Source organism: Rattus norvegicus, chromosome 1, assembly GCF_036323735.1.
Source record: "Rattus norvegicus strain BN/NHsdMcwi chromosome 1, GRCr8, whole genome shotgun sequence".
Classification (NCBI taxonomy): Eukaryota; Metazoa; Chordata; class Mammalia; order Rodentia; family Muridae; genus Rattus; species Rattus norvegicus.
Genome location: NC_086019.1, coordinates 23,047,704 through 23,063,195, shown reverse-complemented (window position 1 = coordinate 23,063,195; position 15,492 = coordinate 23,047,704). Strand labels below are relative to the sequence as shown.

At 43.9% G+C, this 15,492-nt stretch overlaps 1 protein-coding gene and 1 long non-coding RNA gene across 4 annotated transcripts in view; one reads left to right on the top strand and one right to left on the bottom strand.

Annotated features, from left to right (window-relative positions):
• Positions 1-235: 235 nt before the first annotated feature.
• LOC108349187 (uncharacterized) lies at positions 236-6,623 on the bottom strand. Its single transcript, XR_001835561.3, has 2 exons — positions 6,288-6,623; positions 236-1,926 (listed from the first exon to the last, which is right to left on the bottom strand). It is a non-coding gene; the product is annotated as an uncharacterized LOC108349187 (long non-coding RNA).
• Positions 6,617-15,492, top strand: part of Stx7 (syntaxin 7) — a 40,250-nt gene continuing 31,374 nt past the window's right edge. Inside the window, exons 1-3 of one of the 3 annotated variants that reach the window (XM_039089032.2) lie at positions 6,676-6,767; positions 7,024-7,069; positions 12,456-12,605. In XM_039089032.2, the coding sequence (XP_038944960.1) occupies positions 12,521-12,605 (85 nt within the window). In that variant the 5' untranslated portion in view covers positions 6,676-6,767; positions 7,024-7,069; positions 12,456-12,520. Of the gene's footprint in view, positions 6,768-7,023; positions 7,070-12,455; positions 12,606-15,492 lie in introns of all 3 variants that reach the window. The other 2 variants (XM_017589644.3, NM_021869.2) reach the window with 2 other exon arrangements.

The following is a 15,492-nucleotide window of genomic DNA, read 5'->3' as shown; positions in this document are numbered from 1 at the left end:
GTACACACACACACACACACACACACACACACACACACACACAAATCCAAAGTGATGGAACAATGAAGGGACAATCGAATTAAAAGGACAAAGAATAAACTAAAGATCCACTAACTCACGTTGATACACATAGATGACCAAGAAATAAATCTGTGAGTAGTGACAAAGTCCCCCTTACATAAGAATAGACAGAAATAGGAAGCCTGCTCTAGGAAAATAATCACGAGAGTCCGACTGAATGTTGCTCAAAATTCACTGACAAATTTTAATTGATTTACAAAAAGTTAAGGAAATCTAAAATATGTGCATGTCTCAAAGTATTTCTCCCCAAAGATTAATTACCTAATGTTGCAGTTTCAGAATAGTCCCATAAACTTTGTTACTCTTGTTTGCAGTGGTGTTTGAGACATTGTTTAACTATGTACTCCAGGCTGGTGTCAAACTCACAGTAATTCTCCTGCCTCCCAGGTACTGAGATTTCATCTATATACCCAGGCCATAAGCTTAATGAGCTTTCTTTTTAAATCTGGAGTTCAAATCTATTCTTCTTGAATGTAAAGAAGGCATGGGATCCTGCTATAGTGTTATATGGAAATGAAACTGGTCTTTTGCCCTTGGGGGGACTCAGACAGCACCTCAGCCTAGAGACTGAAGCCGCCGTCGCCAACAATGGGCCGTGCCCATGTCCTGTCCCACCTGAGGTGACATACCATGAAGAGAAGGCCACTTCCTCTGTGGCTTGCTTTCCAGACGCCTCTGATCCTGCCCATCTGCATAGCTCATCAGTGAGGTGTGTATTATGCAGAACTCATGACTTAAAAAGTATCAAGGCCATGCAACAGAAAACAGAGATAGTCACAGATAGGAGGAGACGACAAAGGAAACGCTGTCAAAACACAGTTTGGATTCCTGGGGTTGGTTCCCAGAAGAAACAGCCATTAGCATAACTGTTTATCTGCAGCCAGCAGTTTAATTGATGCTACAGTACAGAGATTCACTGCTTATGTTCAACAAATGTCATACAAGTTGTTACCTTAAGCACCTGAATGAGCTTCATATACAAATTCTGCAGGATCTTTGGGAAGTCTTCCAAACATCTTTCTAGATCATGTATTTATTGAGCATGTGTGCATCGTGCAAACACGTAGAGTTCAGAAGGCATGGAGTCACTTCTCTTCTTGGTTTTTTTTTTGTTTTGTTTTGTTTTGTTTTTTGTTTTGTTGTTTTTTCAATTCGGAACTGAGGACCAAACCCAGGGCCTTGCGCTTCCTAGGCAAGCCCTCTACCACTGAGCTAAATCCCCAACCCCTGTCACTTCTCTTCTTGCACCAGGTGAAAACTGGGGATTGAACTTACATTGCCAGGCTTGAGGGCAAATGCCTTTACTTACGAAACCTTCTCCCTGCCCCTGGTCAGTCAATCAGTCAGTCCATCCGTCCATCTGTCTGTCTGTCTGTCTGCTAATTGATTGCAAAGCCTCACTCTATAGCTTATTCTGGTCTCTAGCTTTCTATGTAGGTCAAGTTGGTCTCAAATTCACAGCAATCTTGCCCCACCTCCCGAGTTCTGGGATTTCGGGCATGAGCTATTATGCTCAACTTGCAACTTTCCTACGTCTAAGATTATGCTAAAATTAAAAAGAAAGCACACACACATTAAAATGAGGAAGTAAGAACAGCAGATGATAGTTAAAGATAACTCCGTGAGCCGAAGTACAGAAATAAGAAAACCTCCAGTGTGTGGTCGGTCATGCTGTTGCCAGGAGGGAGGTACGAGCAGAGATTGAAGTTCCTTAAAGCAATGTATTGTAGAACATGGAAAGCCGGGAACTGAAGCTTGTGCTCCTTAGATGCAACGTGACTCAACGATGTATCTTCTGAACTGAGGTACTTTTAAGAGTGAATGGGTGGTTCAACAGACAGGATACTGGGAACAAAATAATAAAGTAGGACTCTCAGAAGCAAAGCAGACATGATCAACTCTGTTCTGTAAGCATAAGAAGCTTGGACATAATTTTGGAAGTTTACCACGATAAAAAGTTTAGACTTAATTTTGAAAGCAGTGTTTTCTGTAATGCATACTTGAAAACTGTTTTAAGTGTTTCTATTGCTGTGATAAAGCACTATTACCAAAAGCAGGTTGGCAAAGAAAGGGTTTAATTTATCTCATAACTTTTACTCTATAATCCAGGGAGGTCAGGGCAGGGATTCAAGGCAGGAACTTGGAGGCAGAAACTGAAGCAGAGACCATGGAGTGATGCTGTGTCCTGGCTTTCTCCTCATGGCTTTCTCATCCTGCATCTTAATACAATCTAGTAGCACCAGTCCGTGTGGGGCAGTACACACAGTGAGCTCTTCCTTCCCCAGGCCAATCACTGACCAAGGAAATGCGCCCCCAGGCTTGCCCTCAATCCAGTCTGATGGGGGCACTTTCTCAACTGATGTTTCTTTTGCCCAAACTACTGTAGCTTTATCTAAAAATGACATAAAGCTAGCCAGCGTAAATGTTTCTCAAATATTAAATGCAAAAGTGTTGATAATGGAATGTTTTCAGAAACGTTGGATCAAACAAAGCCACACCTGCTTCTTTACTGAGCCACTTTTCATGGTCTCTGATTTATGAATATGCAATGTGCCCTTTCATCTTCAAAATGTCATGTGTTGCTCAAGCATTTCTCTGTAGACCAATTCCCAGCTTCCTTCACCTAAAGTTCCACCCTCTCACTGCTGAGCATTTCCATCTTGAAGTAGCTTACTTTGGGGTTTAGGAAATCGACGATCATGGAGGGCTGGTTTCAGGGTCAGGTTTCCAGCATGTGAGTATGTGCTGTGGTGACAAGAAAATGGAACAGAACTGAATTGGTCACCTTCATTGCTACCGAAGTAGACAGGGAACAGACAATGAGGGACAAAAAGAAAAAGAATTGTGGAAACTGTTTGAAAACTAATGATAAAAAAAATGGGTGGTTTGCTGTGTCTCCTAAGATTTCTGTGTTATAGATGGGAGTTCCCAGTTCAGACAAGTCATGGCTAATGTCAACTATCAACTTATCGAAATTTAGAATCACCTTGTAATAGGCCTTTGAGCATGCCTGTGGGAGATTGTCTTGGTTTGATTAACTGAGGTGGGAAGACCTGTCCACTGTGGGTAACACCATTCCCTAAGCAGAAATCCTGGACTAGAGAGGAGAAAGTGAGGAGGGCACAGACATTTGTCAGTCCCTACCACTTGACTGTAAACTAATGGTTGTCTTGTGTTCTTGATGGTGCTATTTCCTTGTCATGATAGTTTGTAACTCAAAAGTGTGGGTCAAAACAAATTGCTTTTGCCAGAGTATTCATAGAGCCAAGGAAAAGTAATTAAGACAATATGCTAATCTTGCTTGAAAGAGACCTTAGGAGTTACCTGTGATTAGGAAAGATCAAAAGGGCATTAGCAGCTTTGTATGAAGATTGCTGTCTTGACGAGCGCTTCTTTAATCCTCAAAATGTCATATGTTTTATATTAAGTATAAAAATAGTCATAGTGAAATACATTCAGAAACGTTGGATCAAATAAAGGCAGGCTCATTTCTTTACTGAGCCATTAAATAGATGCTAAGTAATAAAATGTAGTACCACAATTTTCAGGAATTCCTTTGGGATCCATTTGCTCTCTGAGCCTCTAAGCTTAGCAGAGTATTATACTTAATTTTTCTCTTTGAAGTAAAATGACTAGGAAAGAATCCAATTATTATGGTTTAAAAAAATGGCAACTTGGGGCAAGCTCAAAATTTGGAATTCCCAGCTTTTGTCCCTGTATAGCCAGTGACTAGTAGGGCAACTCAGAGGTCTTTGAGTCTCAGTGTCCTCTCTATGGACCTGTATTGTATCCTTCCTTCTACCCAGTCCAGGATTCTAGCAAAAGTAATAGGGAAGGGCGGATGGAAAGCATGTTAGATATCAGTTCCATTTCACAAATCCTCTCTTTGGCTCTCCATACCCAGTTGTTGTACAAGTCTTCTTGAATATTTGTCACCTTAACCTCACCTCTTCTCTGTCTTATTTACTTTAGTGCAGCCCTTCAACATCTCCAGTCTTGATGAAGTTCTTTAGCGAGGTCCGCTACTGTTGCATGGTGGGCGTGGTATTGTTACATGGTGGGCGTGGTATTGTTACATTATGGGCGTGGTATTGTTACATTATGGGCGTGGTATTGTTACATTTTTGGCATGCTACTGTTACATTTTAAGCATACTATTGTTACATTATAAGCATACTATTGTTACATGATTGCCTTTCTTCTCTGTAGTATTTCCCTTTAATTTTCCTTACTTCTCCCAGACTTTCCTTTGTGGCAGGAAGTGAACAGCACTTCTTACCTTTCATCAAAATCTTGTAGTAGCTCAACCCCCACCACTCACTTAACGTGAGACAGGAGCAATTTGCTTTAAGGATCTCGTTTGCATTCCTAGCATCTTGACTTTTTAAAAAATATGTATTTATTATATATAAGTACACTGTATCTGTCTTCAGACACTCCAGAACATCAGATCTCATTATAGATGGTCTTCAGCCACCATGTGGTTGCTGGGATTTGAACTCGGGTCCTCTGGAAGTCAATGCTCTTAACCACTGAGCCATCTCTCCAGCCCTTGTCTTTTGAGTCCATGCACGATGCTTCATCCGAATAAAGTAAACATTTACACGTATTATACACACTAAAGTCAACATGCCCACTCCTTCCTTGGCAGAAAGGTCCCTTTCCATGTTGTCTTCCAATAAAACTTTATATAACTTTCCAAAATTTTTGTTCCTGTTTTCACTTCAAAATTTATTGCTGGCACTACAGTAAGGCACTCATCTTTTGCGTTAGCGCCGTGCTCTGTATAAATCTCATCACAGTGTGTGCTCTCCCGGAAAGAGCACCACTGCCAGCTAGGAAACCACCGGACTCTACTCAACCATGAAGTCTGTACTACAAGGCCTAATAGTCGCTGCATTACAGACTCTTAGCAGTTAGCAGCTGTCTGGATTCGGTGGCACGAAGGACTTCAGAGTTTTGGGCAGGACACTCAAGCCTTTGCTATTCTTTTTTTTTTTTTTTCTTTTTTTTCTTTTTTTTCGGAGCTGGGGACAGAACCCAGGGCCTTGCGCTTGCTAGGCAAGCGCTCTACCACTGAGCTAAATCCCCAACCCAGCCTTTGCTATTCTTAATTATGTATGGGGCCTGGAAGTGTTTTGTGTTTCAGGTTCCTGAATCTGTATTATGAGGAAACAACTAGACTTTCTAAAAAGACTCTGTAGCTTTAACAGCTAACATGACTTTTTATTGCAGAGGTTTTTGCCTTGTGATTTTTAAAAATATAACAAGTTTGACAAAAGGATTGATTTCAAAGAAAAACCTGAATTTCCTCTGTATCTTAGGAAACATATAATGTCACTATGATGGGCTAATATTTCTATAAGTTCACAGTGGAGACGACAGGTAGAACTCAGGGGTGGATCAACTACCTGAAATGTGAGGCCTTGGGTTTGATCCCTAGTACCTCCAAACAGAACCACAAACAACCTGGGACAGGCCTGTACTCTGAACGATGAGGAAAGAGGGTTGCAAGTTCAAGGCCTACCTGGGCTACACAGTGAGTTCAAGGTTAGTCTGGGCAACCTATAGAGACTTTGTTTCAAAACCAAAAACCTCTGGTGATACAGGACACAGGGAAGGCATGGGCTTCTCATGGTCAATGACCTTGGTTCAGTTTCCAGTGCCGGAAAAAAGCAGCAAAACCCTACAGTTCACAATGGCTCTAGCTGTATCACATCACACTTTAAATGGACGCACATCCTTTGACCAGTGTGCTTAGTCCACTGTGGATCCTACTTGGAAGATGCGGTGTTTGAGTCAGACTTAAATCACCGATGTATGCTTGCATGTGTAAAACCAACCAACGTACAGTTTGCTCTGCGGTTCTGACTCACAATAGTCTGGAACTACCACCACTACCACCCCACCCCCACCCCCTACCCCCACCCCCAGCCTCCACCTGAATTCGACTGCACTTTTGGTATCATGCGTTTTCATATTCTTTCCAGAAATAACACTGTCTTAATTACAGGCAAAGGCCAAGGCAAGATCGTCTAATTAATTTGGAAAAGTATTTCTTTTACCTGAACCACTGATGTTTCTCATCTGAGAGTCACATGTTTAAAGAGTTATTGTTGGAACAGTCTGTGCTCTTAAAGCCTGGGAAAACCGCATCCTGTATTTCAAGGACGAAAGACCCATCATGAGCCAAGAAACACCCTTACCAAGTGGGCATCGGGAGGTGAGTCTTCATTTATTCTTTGCGTGGGCTTAGCTAGGATTGCCTTGACATTTTTGCAGTGACATTTTAAAATGGAGTTGTCAAGTCTGCCACAGAGCTGAGGGTTAGGAAACAGGACCTTCAGGAGCTGAGGGTGCACCCTCAATCCAGGAAGGATGGCGCCACCGAATAAAGAACGCAGCTCTCCTCTATTGGATTTCTTCCTCTTTTCTTGCATGTAGACATCACTTTGTCACCCATCAAAGCTTGGTTCCCTAGGAATTTTGCCAGTCCCTCCAAGCTTCAGCTGTCACTGGCCAATGGGAGAGACGCGAGCCCCGCCTCCTTCTTCCTGGGGCTTTGGCCCTGCGCATGCGCATTGGGAGTGCTTGCGCCACCGCCCATTCGCTGAGACTGGCTGCGCAGGGCCGTGGGCCCTCGGTGACAGCAGCTGGAGGTGACAGAGGAAGCCAACGAGGTCAGGGTAAGAGGAGACTGCAGAGGCGGGGGCGCGGAAGGGACACTCCAGAACCACTGCTCGCCGGTGGTTGGTTTGGGGTGCGCAGAGCGGGGCTCCCTAGGGCGCAGGGCCAGCGCCTTCCTCTCGGGCTCCCACGCCCCGAGGCGGACTCGGGAACGAGCACCCAAGCGCGCGGCAATGGAGCCTCGGGGACCTGACCTGCCGCCAGATCCTGGCAGGCAACAACCGTGTTTTCATTTTCTGTCAACTTCCCCTCCAGAAAGACAGAAAGGGAAACGCGATGGGCCCTGGTCATCCGGCCACAGGTTCGTTCTGTGGCCCAGAGCATTTGCTTGCTTGGCTGTTGGCCCTACTCACACAAGCTAACTTTCTCTGACCTACCTTGTGCACGTCTTTAATTGATTTACCCACCAAGACCCTTAACAAAGTATTTTGAGAATTCCCATATGTGTTTTGTAGGTTAAATTCAGACAAAAGAGAGAGGGGGAGAGGGAGAGGGAGGGGGAGGAGAAAAGAAGAAAGAATGAGAGAGAAAAAATGTTGGGAGAGGATGCTTTATAGTCAAATGGTAATTTTTTCCTTATAGTTTTTAAAAATTATGCTTGAATTTTATATGCATATATTATTTTTGGTTGCTTTAGATCTCGTATTCTGTTAGGAATTATTATTTACAAGTTTTCCACAATCAGGAAAAAAAAGGAAGTAACTGTGGAACACTGGTTTGGTCCGGTTGAAGGTAGGCATTCCTTTAGGTGTACCTGAGCTGTGCTGTGCAGAGATTGATAAAACTGTTAAATTGTATCGAGGTGGGGATGGGCCTTCGGATTTGCAAGCTGCTTTGGAAGTTGGCCCTGGGCTTGTGACTTGCTAAGAATAAGGCTGTAGTTTCCCAGCGTCTGGGGAAGTTAATATAACACAGTATTAACTCATTGACCTCTGGGTGCTTTCCCTTCAGCGAGCTCACTTTTTATGCTGCTCCCGATTAGCAGTCATTTCTAATTCTGATTAGGATCCCAAATGCATCCATATGGTGCTGGTGGAAAATTTTGAATAATGTTGAACTATATGCCACTAAATGGTGTGTGCACAAAACCCTGGTTCAGTCCCCAGTACTGCAAGGTAATATTTCTGCAGTGTCTGATAGTCCTACTAGGTAAAACTCCCACCCTTTAGTCTGAGTGAATTTTGCTCTGGTTCAGTGTAACTCGAAATATTAATGTGTGAAACTGGAGAAAAAGAATGCTTGGTGAATTAACTGAAAGCAGACAGTGTAGCACAATGGTTGGATCCATGAAGGAGCTGGGTGAAGACGCACTTGAGTAGTTCGTGGATGAATCCTCATCTGAGAGTTGGAGCACCCTCGTGTTCATTGATTGGGTCCTATGACTCCTCTCCTGCTTGTGTCAGGACTTGAGAACAAAGTGTGAGTGGTCCAACCTCCTGAGGATGATGCATGGCTCGAAGTAGAAGTTACACTGACAGAGCCGTAGTGGAGACTGCTCATTTCAGATCCGGCGTCTCTGGTGTGTGATAACACCTTGCAGGGAGAAAGAACTAGGTGGGCGGGTGTCATGGGAAGGGTCATCTAGAGACAGAAAAGGGACACCAGAAAAGCCCAGGTGGCAATAAACCTGAAACAGTGTTTTAGAAATGTTAATATTTACTCTCAGGCTGGGCATGTGTTCTTGGGATATGGGTACACTTGTTGATTCACACTTCAGACACTTATTCAAGACCAAGTACTAGGGACTAGACTTTGTCCAAGATTTATACTCCCCGTACAGCACTCACCACACACACACACACAAATACAAACCCAGGGGAGTAAAGGGGGAGGAAGCTCATAGTTTTATGCTGGTACTCATGATTTAAAAAGCGAAACTGGCCATTCGATTTCAACAGGCTACATTTCAGGCCAGTTCTCTGCTCAGCGGAAGCCTTTAAGAGTCTACGATGGTATGTCCAGGAGTAACTCCGGGGTAGTGTTTTACATTCAAGAATCTATAACGAAATCCCCTTCGCTTGTTTTTAGATTGTACTTTCGACACGATCTTGAGACAGCCCTTACCGTGGGTGTTACAGTTTGGCCCCCGCCTCTCCTCTTTCACCTCAGTGTTTGTATATCTTCATAAAAAGATAATTACTGAGAAGTTGAGTTGAACGCTGGCCAATTGAGCTTTCTGCGGGGAGAGAAGTGAATATGTGAGCTGTTCCAGCCACTGGCTACTGGCCCCATCTAGTTTCCAAGCACTTGAAAGGTAGCCTGGGTGGCTTTCATCTACCTTAATTCACTTTAACAGTGCCTGTCAGTAGCAGCTGGTCTGCAGGAAGTGCAGGTGCGCGGTGAAGAGCTACATAATTATTTTGAGCGAAAGGAATTCCAAATAGGTTTTCAACACAGAATAATTTTGGGCATTGCAGCTCAGGCTACGTCCTGCAGATGGTTATAGAGCACAGGCACTTTACAAACACAGAATCAATCAGCTCACTTGGAAAAATAGACCTCAGAGTCATCTATCGATAATTATTCATGAATTTATATGTTTATTTTTTTTTCCAGCAAAGTTAGCCATTGTCCCACTTAACTTGTCTTACATCTAAAGAGCCAACTTGTCTCTTTTAAAATGTCACCATAGCCGAACAGGACAGAAAGGGAGAGTACTGCTCAGTGGTGTTACCACCGTCCAAGTTTGTTTCCTTGTTGTAAAGAAACTACCCCCGGGCCGCAGAAACGTGTCAAGCGTGGTCGTGTAGTTGACCTGGTCCACCTGTGCTAAGTTGTTCTACAGAAAGCACTAGGGTTTAGTCTAGCGTTTGCGACAATATGAGCTCCCAGATTTACTGTGAGAGTTTAAGTCTTTTGCTCATCTCAGCGATGCCTCTGTTTCTTTGTAAAAAAAAAAAAAAAAAAACCAAACCAAAACAAAAACTACAAGAGTAGTTATGCCTACTACAGAGGCTTTCGAGATTGAGAGAAACAATCATAAAAGGCACCATGTGCAGGAAATAATTCAGCCCTTTCTCCGATTCCTGATCCCTCATCACTCAAGACAGGACCGTGGTGGTCATCTCCTTACCCTTTCTCTGGTCAGTTACGCACAGATGAGGAGGGGAAGCCCTTAGAGTGAGTGAAGCCCACTTTTCTCACCACCAGCCACGTTCTCCAGTTTGCTTGACTACAGGGAATAGAACAGCAGGTTGTGATTGTGACTGTCTGACTTAAATTATGGAAAGGAAAAAAATCCCTTTAAAAGAAAACACTGACAAAGTTTGCACTGTATGCGTGTGAATTTTGCGAGGTAAGAGAAAGCTGGAAGGCTTTGCAGGAATGAACCGGATCCTGACATTAGTCTCTCTGTGTGTGGGGAGTGTAGGTTTCAGGGGAGTTTGTGGCCATATGCCTCTGATGAGAGCCCCATAGGTGCAGGAGCACATCAGACCTGTCCTCTGTGTATAGGAGAAAAGCACTTGCTCCCATTATCTTATTTTGATCCTGGCAGGAGGCCCAGATGCTAAGTATCTCGCCCAAGGTAGAGCTTTTCTGGTTGCCACTTATCCTAGCAACTGAACAAGCAGGTGATGAGTGCTAGTAACTTCAAAGAATGGGGGGCAGAGGGGGGAGAGAGAGAGAGAGAGAGAGAGAGAGAGAGAGAGAGAGAGAGAGAGAGACTGAGACTGAATATTAAAGGTGCCTTCTGTAGGTAGGGATGTGAGACTTATTTGTACCCATGGTTACAGGAAGGAGTTATTCACAGGGTGTCTATGTTGACTGTAAACCAAGGGTCTTTTTGGAAGCTTGACTGACTGACAGAAAGATGCCCCTGAGCTGACAGAAATTGTCTTTATCCATTAAGAACAATATTATATGTCAATAAAAGGCATTGAGGTACTCACACAGCTCCTACAAGGATCTTGAAAATACATGGAGAAGAAACAAGTCAGTCACAGAGAAAACACACACACACACACACACACACACACACACACACACACACATATCATGATCCCACTCATGTGAAACATCCAAAATAGAAAACCATTCAGGTGGATTAATGGTTCCAATGGCTGAAAGGTTGGGGACAAACAAAAGATGAAAAATGATGGGAAGGAACTTTCTTCTCGGAGTAATATGCATTATAAAAGTCACACCATTGTCACAGACCTTTGTTAACACATTAAAGACCATCGAATCATATGACTTGAATGGCTGCAGTTGTATGGTATATGAATTGTATTTTAAAAATATCTTTATTACGATATAATTCACAGGATGGGGCTAGCAAGAAGGCTCAGCAGGTAAGGGTCCTTGTTGCTCAGCCTGATGACCTGAGGTTATCTCCAGGACGCACATGGTGGGAGGGGAGAACCAGCTCTTAAAGTTGTTCTTTGATCTTGACACACTCACAGTAGCATGTGTACACACACACACACTGAATGCTCAAATATTTAAAGATACAGTTGGTTCGTAGTCTGCATACAGTGTCGTCAGGGTAATTGGCTCTCCAGGCCTCAGCTGATCTTGAACTCGAGGTCCTTGTGCTTTAGTGACTCCCGTGCTGGGGTTGCAGGTATAGAACACCACACCTAGATTTTTCCTGGGAGGGAGTTTATTCCTGCTACACTGTCATTGGGGGCCCAGCTTTAGTTAACTCTTTGACTTGGCTTTTAATTAAGTTGGTTGACTCTGTATCCTCGACCTGGTGCGTGTAGATCGAGGAGTGCAAGTGGAGGAGATCCTAGAGCTCCCGAGACTGTCTGCTGTCCAGGCATAACAGAGCCAGCTGTCCCAGCTCAGCTGCTGTGTTTCTTCCCAGTGTCCCTCTGCCTCCCCTACACTTGGCTCCTTGTTTGTAGATTCAGCCCAACATTGCATCAAAAATGTCATTTAATTATATCAGCGTAGCACATACATGCATGTTTCACTTTTTAGCATGTTCTCTAAGCAGGGCAGTGTAGCAGCTGTGTGTATAGCCTGAGACCTGAGCATAATCAGATTTTAGTAACCTGGCACCTTTCTCTGTTGGAAATCTCAGTGGTTGTTGTATTGGGTTATGGTCAGACTAGACCTGGAAACCAAGACTCTTGCTCTTCCCGAGGAATTTATTCTCAGTGTTAGCAAACATGGGTAACTTTGGAATCTGAACCCTGGGCTTAAATCTCACCTTCATCAGTGGATGCTTTTGTTACTTTGGACCAGCTGTAAGCCACAGTTCGCTCAAAAGAACAAAACACAGAGGACTTTAAAGAGGAGGCTGTGACGTTACATTAGACAGTGTGGAGCATCTCCATTTCACAGATGTGTAGTAAATGTTGGGTGACTCCTCTCCTCCCTTTCTGGGTCACTTCCCACAGATACCAGCTGTGAAGCATTTGATCTGGAGCTGGCCATGAACTTCCTCTTTATTTGATAGATAACATTTGCCTTTTCCACGTGTTCTAGATCTGCCTGATTGGATTGGTCTTTGCATCTAAGCCTTTGTTCTCTGTCTTGATCATACCCAGATATACAATGTATGTGTTTGTTTTATAAATGCTTTCTAGAAAATAGCAGTAGTGATTTTCCCCCTTTCAACCCTATAATTATTATATTATATTATATTATATTATATATTATTAGGATATTATATTATTTGGGAAATGTACACCAATAACTTTAAAAAATGTGATTGTACAACTTCGATGTTCTTTTAGGTGACTCCTAGAAAACCCGACAGCCTGCTTGCATCTGATGAAATCGGCCAGTCATCCAGCCAGCCATGTCTTACACTCCGGGGATTGGTGGGGACCCTGCCCAGCTGGCGCAACGCATCTCCTCTAACATCCAAAAGATCACACAGTGCTGTGAGTGCAGTTCCAAATGGACTTCCTTGCTGACCTCAGTTCTTAGTTGAACTTGGTGGTAGTTGATACAGCATTAGCAATTAAGGGAAAAGGGAGGGAGGAGCATGATAAGAACACCACTGAAGTGGTTAGAACGCTCTAGAGTAAATCGAGGTGGTTTAATAGAGGGGCAGGGTGCTCGCTCGCACAGGCCCGAGTTGCGTTGTTTCTTTAATGAAATAAAGATTTACAGGTCGGTGTTTATAGTTGCTCTAAGACCATCTGGATATTGACGTTGAGGTCTGTTGGCTTAGCCTCAGAGGTTAAGATCCAGTAAGCACTACTAAGAGCTCAAAAGATGAATATTTATTAGGAATAAAATATGAATAGATAGTGCTCAGATTGACTTTGTACTCTCGAGTATGTGCTATAAAATTAAAAGAGGCAGGAAAGAACTAAGCAGGTATTTAAGGTTTTGGTCGTTGTTGCCATAACAAAATGCACAGGGGTGGACAAGTTATAAGGAGTATGGCATTTAGCCACCGTTTTAGAAGCAGGAGCGCAGCTCAGCATCCCGTCTTCTGCTGATGACCTCTGGACACGTCACATGGGGAAGGGAAGCTGGAGAAAAAGGAGAGGCAGCCACACTCACCAAAATGACTGTCACCTTCATGAAGACCAGTCTAGTTCTGTGACCTAGAAATATACTAATCACCTCTCAGTGCCATCCTAACCCACTCTAACCCTAACCCCGCCCCTGGCCATAAATGTTGTTTTTATAAAAAGATAAAGAGAGAGGGGATATGTTTTTGGTGGATGTGTGGTAAGGTGTGGGGGGAGGCGGTGCCTCCATGGGCATATTCTGAGGCATCCCTTCCCCCTGAGGGACCAGCCACAGGATGGTATAGTGTAGAATAGAGTTTATTCAGGGCATGGGGAGGGGAGGGGAGATGATAGTAGAGGCAGAGAAAGGCAGAGAGAGGGTGGGGAGGGAGAGGAGGAGGAGGAGGAGGAGGAAGAGGAAGAGGAAGAGGAGGAGGAAGAGGAAGAGGAGGAGGAGAAAGGTGAAGTAGAGGACTAGAGGCCAGCCATAAGCTCATGGAGAGAAGAGGGAAGGGACTGGGGGGAGAAGGGGGAAGGGACTGGGGAGAGAAGGGGGAAGTGACTGGGGAGAGAGAGGGGAAGGGATTAGGGAGAGAGGGGGAAAGGGATGGGGACAGAGCAAGAGCAAGAAGGAGAGAGCAAGAGAGAGCAGAGCAGGAAAGCAGCCCCTTTTATAGTGAGTCAGGCACACCTGACTGTTGTCAGGTAACTGTGGGGCGGAGCTTAAATAAAATGCTAACACTAACCTTAACCAATCCTAATGCTAATCCTGACTCCAACCCTAACCCTAGTCAACGCTAACCTTAACTCTAACTCTAAGCCTGATGAACCTTAACCCTTAACCCTAGCCAACCTTAACTCTAACTCTAAGCCTAATGAACCTTAACCCTTAACCCTAGCCAACCCTAACCCTAACCCCAACCCTAACCAACCCTAATCCTAATGCACTTTGGGGACTCAAGCCTCAGCATGACATTCAAACATGGCAGAATGGGGCATTTTAATCTGTTGAGCGAGGTATTATGGAAGACGTTGTAGATTCCCCCATGAACTTCCCTTATTACAGACACAGCAAACCGTCAGAGCCAACGTGGCATTTACCCCTCAGCACATACACATGTACATGTATATGTTTTTTCATATGCATATAGATTTTAGGTATTAATTCCTGAATCACAGATAAACGCACACTCTAGAATACTGTAGCCATACTTCTGTAGGTGCTTTGACATTAAGAAATTGCCAAAATTCTATTTTTTTCCTTTAGAGACAGGATCTCACTAAGTATACCTAGCCCAGACCTTGCTATGCAGACCAGGCTGGCCTCCAACTCACAGAGATCCACCTGTGTCTGCCTCTGGAGTGCTGGGAATAAAGGTTCCACCGTATGGGACCCCAGAACTTGTTGACCGCATGTTAAAACTCTTTTATATGTCAGCCTTACCAACAAGCTAACATACTACCAAAATGCAGAATGCTTTCTTATGATCTTACCATATTTTAAATTTAATCGTTGGCCTCTCAATACTATTCTATCCAAGAGATTTAAATGAGATGCCAATGTACTTTGAAGGTAAAGGAAATAAAATTACAGTATAGATGGTTCTAGAAGGCACTGGTGACTGCTCTGATTTGGAGTAGTGTTTTCTTTGGCTACCCTCAGGGGAACCAGAAAAGAGTAACATTGAGTGTCATGCTGTTCATGGCTGCAGTTAAGAGTGCCCCATGGAGACAATGACTCCAGCATCTCCTGGCTGCAGATTTCTCTGATCTCTCCATGGCTCCCTTGCTGCTGGCTGTCTGGATGTTGCTGATTGGCCTCAGACGAATGTACTCCCTTGTGTGAAATTTAAGGGAGCTTATTGTTCAGTTTCTACATGTGGAAATCAAGTCCTTTTGTAAGAAAGGGTGCCAAAGTAGATAGGTCTCTTGGCTTCTCTTCTTAAACAGTGCCAGGAGTTCAGGAGGCTAAGGAGTGACTGTAGCACTCTGAGATTAGAGATGCGGTAAGCAGCAGACACTACAAGCTGGAGACGGTGGCCGCTTGAACTAGAAGGAGGAAAGGACTGGTTTAACTCAGACTTCGCTTGCTAAGAAAGAGATCAGTTGTTCCAGCCAGATAAGAAGTGACAATCAGAGCCAAGGCTCAGTACTACATTGTGGATAACAGCCAAATAAACAACCCGATTATTACCTACAGCAATACTGGATTATGTAGAGAGCTTCCCCAAGTATCCCATGTCCACAATTCTTGAGATAGGACCACGCTGAACCTCATTGTTCAGGCCTATAATTTCAGATACTC